Here is a 16,310-nt window from a genome sequence, read left to right as displayed (position 1 = left end):
ATACCTCTTTAACTAAGTCTTGGTCACCTGTCACAATCTCCTCCTTTCTCGCTCAGTGTCAAATAGTGATTAAGGTTCTTGCAAAGATTTGTAGCTCGGGTTGTGGATGAGGTTTTTGGCTTGCTCGCCGAGCTGGCTGGTTATCCTACAGACGTTTTGTCACCATTCTAGATAACATTATCACTATGGCCTCTGACGAAGCGATGTTGTTCTACTCCACTTGGAATTTATATGATCCAGTCTGTTAAGTTGAGTTGTGTCATTTCTGGTTCTGTTCTGCATGGGTTTGTTATATGGGGTCTAATTCCACATGTTTGTTGATTGTATCACGGGTTGAAAACCAGGCCTCTGGGAATCCCCATGTGTGTCTGAGGTTGGCTTGAGCTAGGATGGTCACGTTGTCCAAGTTTAGTTGATGGAATTCATTGTCCAAGTGCACTGAGATGATGGAAAGTTTGTCTTGTCGTTTTGCTGCTAGCTGGTGTTCATGTATCCTGATGGCTTGTTTCCTTCTGGTCTGGCCAATGTTCATGTTTGTTGCAGTCATTGCAAGATATTTTGTAAACTACGTTGGTCCTGCATGTCATAGGTATGGGATCTTTGGTCCTGGTTTTCAACCCGTAATGCAATCAACAAACATGTGGAATTAGACCCCATATGACAAACCCACGCAGAACAGAACCGGAAATGACACAACCCAACTTAACATACTGGATCATATAAACACCAAGTGGAGTAACACTTCATTGGAGACTGCACTGATGATGTTACCCAGCAAGGTGATGAAACGTCTGTATGATAACCAGCCAGTGTGGCGAGCAAACCAACAACCTTATAAAATTGTGATTGGTAACACCCTTGTGTGGCACTTTTTGGCACGTTATTACATTCAATGCTGTATATAAATGCTTATCGTCGTTGTTCAGTCATTCAGAGATGAGTTCCAGTCCTACTGCAGAACCTTGAACACACAAACCAGGCAGATAGACACGTACAGCTTTCAGGTGGTGTTGCACTTTCGGGTGAGTTGTTAATTTTAGGACCTATCTTCACTCTCAGATTGACACAAAGGGTTCCATGGCACTGTTAACACACTAACAGGAGAGTTCTCTTGCCTTGATTCATATTTACTCTGGATCCAAAGTGTCTCTAAACACTTAATGTGGTCAGCAAACCTTTGTTATATGTAAATTGATTCTCATGTTTTCTACATAGCAACTGTGTTTACACTATTAAAGTAAGTAATTAGGTCTACACTGATTTGAGATCTCCTGAGTTTGTGAAAGAAGTTACATAAATGCAAGCCTTCTGAAAAACAGTTCCATTCATACCTCATCCCTGACCTTGCTGAAGTACACTGGCAATGATCAATTTTAAAATTTTGGTCCTTGCTTTCAGATCCCTCCAAAGTCTCACCCCTCCCTTTGTCTGTAACCTCCTCTCCAGACCAACAATGCTCTGAAGATCTCTGCGCTCCCCCAATTCAGATCTCTTGCATCATCCAGATATGAAATTTCTCTATTACTGGAGGTCAAGTCTTCAGCTTCCCTAAAACTCTTTGTCTTGCAAACTCTCAATTCAAGATATTTCATGAAACTTCTCTTTGTCCAAGGTTTTGTTTACATGTCTGAATATCTCCTTACATGACTATGTCACATTTGTTCAGAAATTTTCCCAATGGACCTCGTTGGGATGGTCTACTATAATGATGGCAATACGGAAATGTACCTTATTGTTGTACCTAGAGACAAATGGGACTGAGCTTTCTATGGATTATATGGAGAGGTAAATATTTTCACTCCTGTATACCCTGGCTAGGGTTTTCCACCTCACCACTTGTTGGGCAAGATCTGTGGGGACTGACGAGATGTTTTCATGCCAACGGACCCCAACTATGTCCTCATATGCACACAATCTACACATTATCGCATGGGCCACAGAATAGAATGAAGACTTGGAGTGATGGAATCCGCACTCATAGTCCAGCTCACTAAAGTTCACTCAGGGTTCGAATGGGCATCAAATCCAGAACTTTCCAACAGTAGATGTCTCAGTCATGAATGAAAATTTCTGATGCCTTTAATGTTCTTTCACGTGCGCCACTACTCAGGATAGCATCAGCCTTGCTCCTAGATTCCAAGCGATTGAAACCTGCCTGCATAAATTACTAATCAAGCTCCATTCATGTTCTTTTAGCTGATTTTTCCAAGTGTCACTTGATCGTGCAGTGGCCCATTCACACTCAAAGGGACCCAGTTCACAAACACACTGAGCAATTCAGGAAGTAAATCAATACAGGATCAGGGAAAGCAGGTCAACGATGCTGCAATCCTTGCACATTTGTTAAGTTTGATGTTAGGCCAGCCTGTCATTCCCCTGAGTCTCCAGTTCACTACTTCCAAATTGGCATGATGCAAAACCTGCCGTTTCTCCTCCTTTCGAGCAGAAAATGAAACAATGGCAGACGAATGGAAAATCCAATCTTTAATTCCAGTTATTTACGATGAAATAGTCCCAATGCAGTGGTTAGAAGGATTCAATCCAACAACTGACTCTGATTGTTTCTGTAATCACTCTGCCTGAGCACTGTAATCCTATAGGTATTCCATGTTTAATGGGGAATGTGATCTGCTTGTTACATCCTGTTTGCTTGTGTAGTTATTCAGTAAATACAGAGCTTAAAGGAGCACCGTAATGACGGATGTTTACCACAAAAACTGTGGTACGCTCTGTCACTTCCTTCGATGCAGACTGTGTCCAAACCCACTCGTTCTCCTACAAGGAACAAATGCATAAAAGCAAACCACCTCTTCAATTGAGTTGAAACAGCAGCCTACTTGGTGCCAGCATTGGTCAGAGGCAGCTCACTTGCCCTCTGAGTCAAAAGGCCATAAAGGTTCAGTTCTACTCCAGGACAGTAAACAAGGCTGACATTCCGGCACAGTACTGAGGGAGCACTGCACTGTTGGAGCTTCCATCTTGTTGATGAGATGTCAACCTCTCAGTCCTTTCAGATGGTTGCAAAAGACGCTATTTCAAAGAAATGGTGAGTTTATCCCAAATGCCAACATCTGTTCTACAAATAACATTAAAAACAGATGGTCTGGTCATTGCACATTGACCCCTGTAGGATCTTTCTGTCTGCAATTTAATTCCTGTGGTTCCTATATTACAACAGTGACAACATCAAAAGTACCTCATCTATTTGAGGTTGTGAAAGGTGCAATAGAAATGCAAGTTCTATGGAATATCTTGCCAGTATTCAGATTCCAATATTAACTGTGAGCCAGCGAGGTGTAAGTGAGAAGGAGTACAGGAGAAGAAGGGGAGATAGAGAGGATGCCTGCAGTTATTGGCCCTGCCCCATTGACACAAAGTAATTGCTGCCTTTAATGATAAAGACGTAGTCGAGCTGAGTCCAATCTGCTTTTAGTGATGTTGATTGAGGGATAAATATTGGGCAGGTTACCGGACAGAACACTCATGCTCTTCTCTGAATTATATCACAGGATCTTTATCATCTGCCTGAGAGGTCAGACACTGGTCTTGGCTCAATATCTCATCCATTGAGCGTGGAGGCAGTACCTGATTCAGATACTCATTAACATCTAGACGTAAACATGTTGCAGCATATGTCACAGCAACAAAGCTGATTTTCTCTTCCCACCAGCCTGGGGGAACTGAGATCCATTGGTAATGTAAGTGTTTGTGCTGTATATTTTCTATGATTCGATAGAGAATTGTCAGGACAACACACTGAAGCCTGAGACTGCACAATCAATAAAAAAAAGCATAGCAGCTACAATTTAGCTTTAGCTTTCCTTTCATCCTAGTGTTGGATCTAATGGGACACACTGAACTGAAGGGGATTCACTCAGCCTCGGGCTACATAGTTTTCTATCGCAGTCATAGCAGGTAAACAAATGATTCACTCCATCTGTTACTCTACGGTTTCCATGTGTCTCAGTATCTGCTTGCGTGCCTGCACCCCCTTCACTTTGTGTGAACTAATATCTTTTCTCATTGTCTACAGTCGCTAGGACTGTGAGTGTGCAGCTAACTCTTTGTGTCATGTGTCATTGATATTGAACCAACTCAAACAATTTCACATCACCGATTCCCTCCCTGACAAGAACAATAAAGGAAAGACATATTGAACAGAACAGCCCTAGAGCTTGAAAAATGAAGCCTGGTGATCTTATAGCAATTGAAAACACAGATCATGGAACATGGAATGTGGAAAGGGTAAGTGGATAGCCAGCACAATATATAGGTTCCTTCATTCACAATGATCAACATTTGTCAACAAAACCTTTTTTCATTGTATTTTCTTTTCTCTGTATCACTCCGAATTTTTAAAAAAACTGATCTTTGATGCCAGGGATTAACATCCCACCATTCCTGGTTTAAGCATAGCATTGCTTCAAGAGATATTGCAGATATCTGTTATCATTGATATGGATCTGAGTTTCAGTTGGTTAGAATTGATAGACTAGGCTAGGGTGTCAGCACACTTTGCCTTTCATTAAACATTATCTTCTGGGATATACAAAACAAGGCTGGACACGCGACTTCACATAGAACCATCTCTCAGTAGTCTGTTGAAATTGTATCACTGATGATGCAGACTATCTGTATGTATTTAACATTAATCCTTTCCACCACATCTCCCCGCTGACTTTATCTAATACGTTTTCCTACGTAATCCAGGCCAGTCAAAATACAAAGAACTGCTGGTGCTGGAAATCTGAAATAAAAAACAAAAATTGCTGGAGAAACACAGCAGGTCTGGCAGCATCTGAAGAGAGAAAACAGAATCAATATTTCGGGTCCAATGACCTTTCTTCAGAACTGTCTAACCATTGTCTCGCAGGCCTTAGGCCTCTCAGCAATGATCACAGAACCTTAGAGATTGCAAAATGTCAATCAGCTAGTTGCCCATGAAATGGTGTTCACTTCACATCAGAGCTGCCGCCTCCAATATCAATCCCCTGCCTGTCCCAATGTTATTTAACATTGTTCAATTTTAACACACCGACTCTCCTTAATGTTGGTGCAAGGGCCAGGTCCCAATTTTTTGGGAAGGGATTGACTACAGAAAATCCACTGAGATTGGTAACAGATCTTTCAAATGGCTTCTGGCAATCTTTATGAAGTCACTGGGACGAATCCCAAAGTGTTCCAAGAGGGCCTTGGGAGGATAAAAGCCGCCATAGCCAACATCTCTGTTGACCAAGAGGCCCATGATAGATCTCTTGCTCCCTATGCGCCAGAGTAGAGGCCGAGTTGGAACATCACGGTAAACTTGGCATTATATGTCCAGTACAATTTGCTGAATGGGCAGCACCAGTGGTTTCAGTTGTAAAACCTGACAACTCAGTCCGTCTCTGCGGGGATTATAAGTTGATGGTCAATAAATCTTAGACCGATACCCTATACAAGAAGACTTGTATGCAAAGCTGGCTGGGGTTGAATATTTTCTAAATTGAATATCAGCCATGCCTATCTCCAAGTGGAGCTTGACGGGGCATACAGGAAATATATCACTATAAATACAAAGGAGTGTATGAGTACACTCACTGTCGTTTAGGCTTGTGCCATCTTTCAATGGTAATGGAGAACATTCTCCTTGGGGCGCCCAGAGTGGAAGTCTGTCTGGATGACATTTTAATCTCAGGTGTCACTGCCAAGGAACATGTGGAGAGTACAGAGGAGGTCTTATAGTGTTTTTCTGAAGCTGGATCTGGCTAAAACATGTCTATTCCAGGTAAATGAGGTAAAGTACCTCAGGTACAGAGTCAACAAGGGCAGGTTACACCCTGTTGAGCAGAAGGTGAAGAGCCATAAAAAGGGGGCTCTAAGTCCAAGGAACACAACAGAGTTGACGTTTTTCCTCAAAAATCACTAGGGGGCAATACAGTCCATGTAAGGATCTTTGGTAATGATTCTCCAGGGAACTCGGGAGTTACCCTTAACAAAAAACAGGGCTGGTATCCGATATGGTCAAAACCAGGGAAAAGATTGCACATCAACCATCTGTGGTGGGAACCCTCCACAGAGGCAATGTTTTCAATGGACACATCACCAAGGACAAGTACTCTGCAGTAACTCTTCAATAGTCTTCACAAATGACATGATCGCCTACTTATTATACGCTCCTCATTCAGAGCTAGAAAGCAACAGGAATAGGGCAATGGGATAAATCTCACAGGAGGTCCCATCATAACAGGAGCGAGGGGCAGATCCTTGGACTGGGAGGTGAAGGGGTGTGATCACTCCTACAAGGTCCACAGGGAGTTCATTGAGTATGGGTTCCCTTGGTAACAAGCAATGGCCTACCCACTTGGATCTCGTCACCTGAGCCCTTTACAAAACGGACCCAAGGATGGGTCTGCAGAACTGTCTGTTCTGGGTTCGGACTAGCCTGGGTAGGCCATGAGTAGTGGCTCTGTTTTGATGTTCAACAATAAATGATGTTCCGTTCCAGCTGGGCTTCCTGACTTTGTCAAAATCACAGAATCATACCTTGCACATAACATCCCAAGAAATGCCATCACTATCCTGGATATGACCACTCCCACTGGCAGCACTGATGACCAGCAGCACAATTACATTCTAAACTCTACTTCCAAATTGTATTTGATGGCATTACCTTTCCTGAATCCCCCATTATCAACATTCTGGGGACTACCACTAACCAGAAATTGAATTAGACTAGCCATATAAATATTGTGGTTATGAGCAATTTAGAGGCTTAAAAGCTCTTATCTCTCCTTAGCCTGACTACTATCTACAAGGCACAAGTCAGGAGTGTGATGGAATACTCCCCACTTGAATGGATGAGTGCAGCCCCAACAAAACTCAAGAAACTTGACACCATCCAGGACAAAGCAGCCGCTTGATCAGCGTCACATCCACAAGCATCCACTCCCTCCGCCACCAATGGTCAGCAACAGTAGTACCATCTACAAGATGCCAGCACTCACACGAAGGGCCAAATGACCTCCATGTCTGCTGTACCATCCAATTATTCTGTGGGAGCTCTGCTGTGGTTCTTTAAACAGTACCATGGGGCAATTTACATTCACCAATTCACAGCCTAATGGGCCAAGATTTAATGCATCTTCCAGGAGTGGAATGGCAGACTAGCACACACATTTTAAAAAAGCACAACAGTGTGGGTATCCCTTCCATGTACTGTAAGAGTCATGAGCCGGAGTAGGCCATTCAGCCCCTTAGGCCTGCTCCACCATTCCATAATGTGGTGGCTGATCTGACTGTCATCTCAAATCCAATTTCTGCCTTCCACTGATATCCTTTCACCTCTTTGCTTTACAAGAATCTATACTCAGCCTTAAAAATACATTATGCCCCTGCCTCTGCCACCTTTTCAGGAAGAGAATTCCATCTTTTCACAACCTTCTGTGAGAAAAAAGATAACAATGTAATCTCTGTTTTAAATAGATGAACCCTTAGTTCTGGATTCTCCCGTAAGAGGAACCATACTCTCCATATCTACCCCATTAGGACGCCTCGGGATCTTAAAAGTTTCAACTAAGCCATTTCTTATATTTCTAAACTCCAGTGCGTACAAGCTTACCTCATTCAATCTTTCCTCATAGGCCAACTCACCCTTTCCTGATATTAACCCAGAAAGCCTTCTCTCCAACATTTACATTCCCCCTTAAGTATGGTACCAATGCTGTGACCGTGTCCCAGATGAGGACTCACTAATGTCCTGCATAACTGAAGCATAACCTCCTATCTTTGTGTTCAGTACTATAGCAGCACTGTACAACAAGAACGTAGAGGATTCTTGAGGAACACAGCAGGCCAGGCAGCATCAGAGGAGCAGGAAAGTTGATGTTTCAGGTCGGGACCCTTCTTCAGAAATGGGCAGGGGGAAGGGAGCTCAGAAATAAATAAAGAGAGAAAGAGTGGGGCTGGGGAAGGTAGGTGGGATGGTGATAGGTGAGTGCAGGTAGGTAGTGGTGGGGATTGGTCAGTGAAGTGGGAGGGATGGATAGGTTGGAGAGAAGATGGACAGGTTGTGTCAGGTCAAGGAGGCAGGGATGAGAGGGAGGGTTGATCATGGGATGAGGCTGGGGGTGGGGAGATTTTAGAACTGGTAAAATCCATGTTTAGGCCATTGGGCTGTAGGCTGCTGAAGTGGAATATGACATTGTGACACTGGAGGAGGCCCAGGATGGACATGTCACCCAGGGAGTGGGAAGGGGGAGTTGAAATGGTTCGCAACTGGAAGGTGTTGTCATTTGTCGCGAACAGAGTGCAGGTGCTCTACAAAGCGGTCTCCGAGCCTCTACTTGGTCTCATCGATGTAGAGGAGGCCACATCAGGAGCAGCGGATACAGTAGACCAAGTTGATGGATGTACAGGTGAACCCCTGTCTGATGTGGAAGGTTTGTTTTGTGCCTTGAATGGAGGTGAGGGGGGAGGTGTAGGGGCAGGTGTAGCACTTCCTGCGGTTGCAGGGAAAGGTGCCGGGGGTGGTGGGGTTAGTGGGGAGTATGCAGCGGATGAGCGAGTCGCGGACAGAGCGGTCCCTACGAAAGGCAGATGTGGGCGAGGGTGAGGGAAATATCTCTTTGGTTGTGGGGTCGGATTGTAGGTGGCGGAAGTGGCGGAGAATGATACATTGGATGCAGAGGTTGGTGGGGTGACACATGAGGACAAGGGGGATTCTGTCTTTGTTTTTGTTGGGGGGAGGGAATGTGAGGGCAGGGGGAAATGTAAGAGATGCAGTTGAGAGCATTTTCAACCACCAAAGGGGGAACGTTGCAGTCAAGACAAGAAAAGACAAGAAACTTGGTAGGTAACAAATTCTAGTCATTAATCATCGGTTTCTGGCCTTGAACTAGTTGAATTACTGGATCAATACTTTACAGTCTTGGACTAACTAGGCAAAAGAAGCGAATTCAGTCTCCATGAAGGAATTTTAAATTATTAATAATTTATCAGCTGCGGACTAGGTTGGTACACCTTGGAATAAAGATGGGTAACGGGTAGCCGAACTGAATTGTTTGCAATTATTCAAGAATTTAATAAAGTAGATGAATAAACTATTTGTTTTGGAAGAAGAGTTCAGGAGTACGGTTTTACTAAGGGGTCATCAGGAAGCTCAACTTTATGCAAAATCAAGCGGGAATTTATAATTCTCTCTTCCAAAAAGCTGTTGATGCTGAAAACCAATCAACAGTGTGTAAAGTCCTGGCTTTTTATTAGGTAAAGATATTGGGGAATATGGGGCTCCAGGCCAGTAGATGGGGTTAAGATATATGATCGAACTCAATGGCAAAACAAGGATTGATGGATTGAATGGCCTCCTCTTCCTATGCACTCTATAATCATCTGTTGTAAGCCACATGTAATTAGCACACAGTGTAATTTATAACAGGAAATCCCGGAAATGGGTGGCAGGGGTCCGGGAGCCAGTGGAATGGGTTCCCACCTGATGTATTTTCCCATCCCACTGCAGTTAGGAAAGAGAGGCAGGGTAACCCCAGAGGAAGCCCGGACCTTTGCTTCCTGCCTTCAGCAGTGACTATGCAGTCCAGCCAATAAATGAAATGGAAGATGATGACAATCTTCCTACTCAACAAGTCAACAGGAAACATATTTACCAAAGATGATGCTGATCAAATAATGACATATAGTCAAGACCCTGAACAATGCTGGTTGAACATGACGTTCTCCTGAGCTGTGAATATCATAATATGAACATGAAATGTAGTTGTTCTTCCATGGCTCGTCACAGTTAAAATCTCATCCACTTCCTTCCATGATTAATTCATTGGAGAGTGTTTATTTGCACCTCTGTCAGCCTGGGCCAAACTGTACTTCTGCCATGCAAATTTATTCAAAATCTAGTATCCTGGACTGGCCATTCTTGTTCCCAGCCATAAAATACTCACGTAAAATGCTAATTTGTGAAGTGACAGCCCATCCTTTCATCTAACTTGCCACTTTGTGTTTTATTTCATCTTTTTTCCTGTCATTTTCTCAAGGTCTTTGACCGTCCAAGAACTCTGTGGTCCTTCAATCCTGGCCTCTTGTGCACCTCCCTCTCTTTTCGTCACATCACTAGTGGCCAGCTTTCAGTTGACGAGATCTGAAGGTTGAGTGTTTCCTGTGTAATCCTAACCATTTCTCCAACTCTTAGGCTTTATGGAGGACCATAACATAAGACAATGTTTTTGACCAATGTCTTGGTCACTCTGTTGTTGTATTGTGGTACCTTAGTGGATGTTTGAGGTGCACCAGTCTATGAAAGAGACATGGATAAAGTCTGAGGGCTTTTCAATGGAACTATTTATCTGCTTTATGCTAACCACATACATTCTAAATGCACATTGTCCACTTTTAGAATCCTGCGTTTGTGTAGCTTATTATCAAGGTTTTTCTGATACTGGTCTGGGTACATGTCTTGAGATGATGTAAAGGTGCTATATAAATGCACCTTGTGATTGTAATGCATACGTGACACTTCACTTGGGTTTTTCAACAAACATAAGTGTCAGCAGTGCCAGGCACAGCACATGCTCCATCCATGCGACTGTGGTACCACTGATCAGCCACAATGTTGACTTTAGTCCATCCCATCCTTTCCCAACGATCACCAACGCTATCCTCACAGCACCCTGCAATTCTCTCAAACCCAACAGAGTCACTGGACAGTGATCAGCGACAGAAACCTGGTGGTTTTCGTTCGAGTCCAGCCCTTGGCAGTTTCTGAACCCTCCCCCCAAGAAGTGAAAGTTGTGCCCTTCTGACCTGTGTCATTAGGGTAAGAATTAGCTCCAATAGTTTCAGCCCAGAAAGGACAGACACAGGCCCTTCAATGTTGAAGGCTACTTTAAATACAATCTACACAAAATGCAGTTCGTTCAGATATGCCAATGATCCTTACCATTTTCTCAACATGCTTCAAGTAGTTGGCACATTCCACATTCCCATTGTAATCGGCCAGCTCTGCTGCAGTATAGCCATCATCATCTCGAATGGTGGGATCCACTTGATTCATGATGAGGATCTGGCAACACTGCAATTCAAAAAGAGTGATGCGTGGATAGAGGAACACAGTGGTAAATAACTCCACCTTATTCTCAGGTTTCTCTCCTGGGCTTGGCTGAATAGCTGGTTTGTGATGCAGAGTGATGCCAACAGCGTGGGTTCAATTCTCACACTGGCTACCATGAAGGTCCAACTTTCTCAATCTCACCCCTCACCTGAGGCATGGTGACTCTCAGGTTAAACTAGTACCAGTTGTCTCTCACTAGTAAGAGAACAAGCCCTACGGTCCTCTGTGTGGCAACCTTACTTTTACCTTTGTCTTTTGTTCTAGACTCATTATGCCTCAGGAAAGGTCCTCACCGCTTCACTCTCACACCTGTCTCACTCTCTACATTTCCATATGTCCTTCTGTTCCCAACAAAACTGTCTCCCTCCACTGATAAGTGAAAGAGAGAAACCCCCTGAAGACTGTGGGAGCAGTTCCCAACTGAATCTGGTTGGCAAGCCAGCTCCAAACCTTTGAGGGACAACATTGTGTGGTGGTCAGTGCAGTTGCAAAACTTTCCTCGAACCTCCTAGCTTTCCCACCATCTGTCAACATTAAATTATTGTTAAGGTCATATTGAAGTTCTGTCATTTTACGAATGCGACATCATTGACATCAATCTAAAGCTGGGAACCACAAAACTCTATTCTGTTTTATCCTCTTCACCGTATAAGCTTATGGGAATAGCCAAAAACCTCTGTACTAAAAAATACCTTTAAAGAAAATATCACATTTTCCACAGCTGACAATGTTTGAATAACAGATCCTGATGCACTCAGAAATTCCTTCTGTAGTATCACCAGGAATAGGGTCAGTGACCTTCCCTTTTAGGTGTAAAAGTAGATTGCCTAAAATAAAAAGTTATCGGGAACCACAAGATAAAAATTCAGCATTTCAAATCCAAATACTGGGCAAACCACCAACTACTTAGGGTAGAGTTTATAATTTCCTTACCTAAAGAATTAAATATATCGAATCTACATGTCAACAGACAAATAAAAAATAGGAATTAAAATAAGATGTGACTCTGAACTATCATTGCTTTTTGTCAACACAGTGTGGAGCTGGAGGAATACAGGCAGCATCAGAAAAGCAGGAAAGTTGATGTTTTGGGTCAGGACCCTTTATCATCCATACACACATACATGTACACACACACACATATATATATATACACACACACATATGTACACAGACATGCACACGCACATACACACACACACACACACACACACACAGACATTCTCTCATCCTGATGAAGGGTTCCGATCCAAAATGTCAACTCTCCTGCTCCACTGATGCTGCCTGACCTGCTGTAATCCTCCAGCTTCACACTGTATCGACTCTGACTCCAGCATCTGCAGTTCTTGCTATCTCCTATCATTGTTTTCTGATTTCCATCCTATGCTTTTGTCAGTATAGTACCTGGAGAACAAATTTTAACTTAAGATGTGTAATACTGAGACTATTTCTCAATGTTAAAGCTTCCAATAGCTCATTGAGAATAACTTATTTTCTCAGCTTTCCCAGGAACAATAAACATAGAACATAGAACATAAAACATAGAACATTACAGCACAGTACAGGCCCTTCGGCCCTTGATGTTGCGCCGACCTGTGAAACCAATCTGAAGCCCATCTAATCTAAACTATTCCATTATCATCCATATGTTTATCCAATGACCATTTAAATGCCCTTAAAGTTGGCGAGTCTAAAAAGCTGCAACTCTGAAAGCATGTTTCACACCAAAGGCATTGCTTCTCACTACTGAGGAGTTGTGCAATCGAGCACTTGATAGTTCTGATTAAAATAACTGTGAATTATTACCCACCTCCAGTTGTCCATTCTCAGCAGCATCATGTAGGGGTGTCCCACCCCAGTGGTCCTTTAGGATCCTTGCCCCCATCCTTATTAATCGGTCCAAGGTCCCAACATGCCCTCCACTGGCAGCAAAGTGCATTGCAGTTGCTCCCTCATTGTCCTGTGCAGACAGGTCAATATCTGTGAAGGATTTCTGCATCAGCCAGACAACAAAACAAGGACAGGTCAGGCTGGAGGAAGGTGGATTACAACAGAACTTTGAAATTTAAAAAAAACTCTGCTTTTAAGTAGAACTTTCCAAAATATCTAAAGCGGCATAACCAGATGACGTTTGCCCTGAGCCACCCAAAGTGGTATCCAAAAGGAGATGACATTTTACTAGAGAGAATTGTGGGGACTTTCAGGAAGTCAGGAATGTATGGTGACCTGATTGTTGATTTGGTGTGATTTATTACTCTCATATACCAACCTGATTGTGAGAGGGTGCTGGGTTAACGTCAGGATTTGTACAGTCAATAACAGAGAGGATGGAGGGGTAGGGAAAGCAACACACACACACACACATACACACACACACACACACACATACATACACACATGCAAACACACACACACACACGCATACATACACACACACACGCATACATACACACACGCACACATACACACATGCACACACACACGCATACATACACACACACATAGACATACATACATACACACACGCGCGCATACATACACACATGCACATGCACACACACATGCACACGCACACACACGCAAACATACACACATGCGCACACATACATGCATACATATACACACATTCTCCCACACACATACACACACACATATATGCACACACATACACACACGCACACATGGACATACACACACACATACACATTCTGTCACACATACATGCACACATATACACACTTCTCTCTCACACACACACATACATGCACACACATTGAAACATCACCCTAGTCCCAGCGAGAGATTTCCCCAGTCTCAGGAAGACATATCCCTCAATCCCAGGGAGGGATACTGTCACAGGGAGCAGTGACAATGAAGTACAGGAAAAGACTCATGGGGATGGCATTAACTTACCAACCACACCACCAGGGCACAGTGCCCCATCTGGGCAGCCGCATGGAGAGCTGTCATGCCATCATGAGCTCGTAGGTCCAAGTTGGCTTTGCACTCTTTCACCAGGTACTCAGCAATATGAAGGTGGCCTGCTTGACAGGCCAGGTAGAGAGGTGTGGCACCATTCTGAGTCTGTTTATTCAGAGCCCTATGGAGAAACAGCAAAGAAAGACCTCAGTAGAAATCCTACAGCAAACTTCAAGTTACAACCTGGAACTGTGGCAAACTGTTACAATTTGGGCAGTACAGGATAGTTCTCTAGACTGTCAGTGGAATCAGATGCAAAGAGGATGCTTCCCTTTATAGACTAACATAGAACAGGGAAATTATTTAAAAATAAAGATCGGAGGAATTTCTACTGGAGGATAGCTAGTGTTTGGAATTCTCTAGCCCACACAGCATTGGGGTTGGGGACATTGAATATATTCAAGGCTAAACTAGACAGATTTCTGATACGCTGAGTGCAGTGTAAACTGTTGTGAGATTGCAGAGGGAATTACAGAATTGTGATAGTGCAGAATGAGGCTTTTCAGCCCATCATGTCTGCAGAGAGAGGCTAGTCTGTGCTCATAATGATGAATAGGAACCTTTACTCACTATTTACACCATAGATATGAGTTGGTGGGAGAGAGCTTTCCTTGATCATTGTAACTCAATCCTATGTCTCATACCAGCATACATCACTAATGCCATATCCCAACTTTCCAGCAGCAATTCTGCATCTTCTTCAGGAGGTATCCCAATGGTTCCATCATGGCTGCCAAATGAAGCAGATGTTTCTCTGAGTGAATTATCATCCCTAGAGTGTTCTGTAAGTTATTAACTGATTAGGGGCAGCAAAGTGGCTCAGTGGTTATCACTGCTGCCTCAAAGTGCCAGGGACCCGGGTTCAATTCTGCCCTCGGGCGACTGTCTGTGTGGAGTTTGCACATTCTCCCCGTATCTGTGTGGGTTTCCACCGGGTACTCCAGTTTCCTCCCACAGTCCAAAGATGTGCAGGCCAGGTGGATCAGCCATGCTAAATTGCCTGTAGTGTTCAGGGATGTGTAGATTAGGGGGATGGGTTTGAGTAGGATGCTCTGAGGGTCGGTGTGAACTTGTTGGGTCAAAGGGCCTGTTTCCACACTGTAGGGATTCTATGATTATCAGCCTTTGTTTTCTGTGGATCTATCATTATTCCATCACCGTCACAATTGTGACCCACAAAGCAAATCAATTCCTCACAGAATTCTCACTGGCTGTGAAGGGTGAGTCCTTAAGCCTATAGCCATTTTAAAACTGCATGCAGTCTCTAGTCCTGCTCCTCCCATGCCTCACTGTGTGCCAACTTGTCATCCACATGGTATATGGCACCTTGTAGATTCTACAGAACATTGGACACAGACTACTGGAAATCTCCAGGGCTGAAGTGATTCCATTAGGTGAAGCAAAACCTCCTAAATGTGGTTCAAGATGTGGTGCAGTCTTGATCATTTATCTAATGGCCCCTGCTGGAACCCAGAGTGTGCATCAGGTTTCCTGAACGCTCTACTTAGAAGTAATTTGGCTGGGTCCTCATCAACCATAAGCATGTGGTGAATCTCTCACTCCACTGTCTTGTTGAGTTTTTGTGGGATCATCGCATTCAGTTGGACCCATTAGGTTTGGGGGCAATATTCAGGTCCAAACACAATGCAGTTGACTTTATTACCCAGTGGAAATGATGCTTATTCATCAAGTTGTTTCTTAACTTCTTCCGTTGAAGAATCCTGGGTGTATAGAGACATATTGGTTTAGCATCAGTCTGTAGTCTCTGCTGTATTCAGCATTAGCTTCTCTAACCCGGGAAATAATCTAGAATTCACCTGTTCAAACAAGCTATGTATTGTTTGCTGTCTGATCTTTTTGCTCTAGTGAAGATTGTTGAGGGCATATGTTCCTTCATTAGAGTTAGCAGCTGCTCCCAGACTTTCCTTTACTCAGAACCTGAATGGCTTTCCCTTCTTTAGACAATAATGAGTCTGACAAAGACTCATGAGCAATTCCAACACACTTCTTTCTGTAATAAATTCTGCTTTTAAATCCCTACAGTTACATATTTCCATTAACCTGCAAATTAAATAATCAAAAGATTGAACTGAATGCCGAACTCTTCTTAAAAATCTTGTTCTTTCAATAATTTTTTGTAAAGTAATATCAAAGGCTTTCAGAACATGGCAGTTGGGTTTCAGAACATTGGGGGAGCGCATGACAGTCAGGTCTGTGTTTGGGGGGGGCGTGA

General features: G+C 43.4%; 1 protein-coding gene across 1 annotated transcript in view; it reads right to left on the bottom strand.

Annotated features, from left to right (window-relative positions):
- espnlb (espin like b) overlaps positions 1 to 16,310 on the bottom strand; it is a 55,286-nt gene that overhangs the window by 22,387 nt on the left and 16,589 nt on the right. The window contains exons 3-5 of the mRNA XM_048604632.1: positions 14,012 to 14,198; positions 12,909 to 13,091; positions 10,928 to 11,059 (exon numbers count right to left, since the gene is read on the bottom strand). Coding sequence (XP_048460589.1) covers positions 10,928 to 11,059; positions 12,909 to 13,091; positions 14,012 to 14,198 — 502 coding nt within the window. The remainder of the gene's footprint in view (positions 1 to 10,927; positions 11,060 to 12,908; positions 13,092 to 14,011; positions 14,199 to 16,310) is intronic.

Source organism: Rhincodon typus, chromosome 13 (genome assembly GCF_021869965.1).
Source record: "Rhincodon typus isolate 14 chromosome 13, sRhiTyp1.1, whole genome shotgun sequence".
In the NCBI taxonomy this organism is placed as follows: domain Eukaryota; kingdom Metazoa; phylum Chordata; class Chondrichthyes; order Orectolobiformes; family Rhincodontidae; genus Rhincodon; species Rhincodon typus.
Note: the sequence above shows the minus strand (reverse complement) of the source record. Positions and strands in the feature narration are given on the sequence as shown.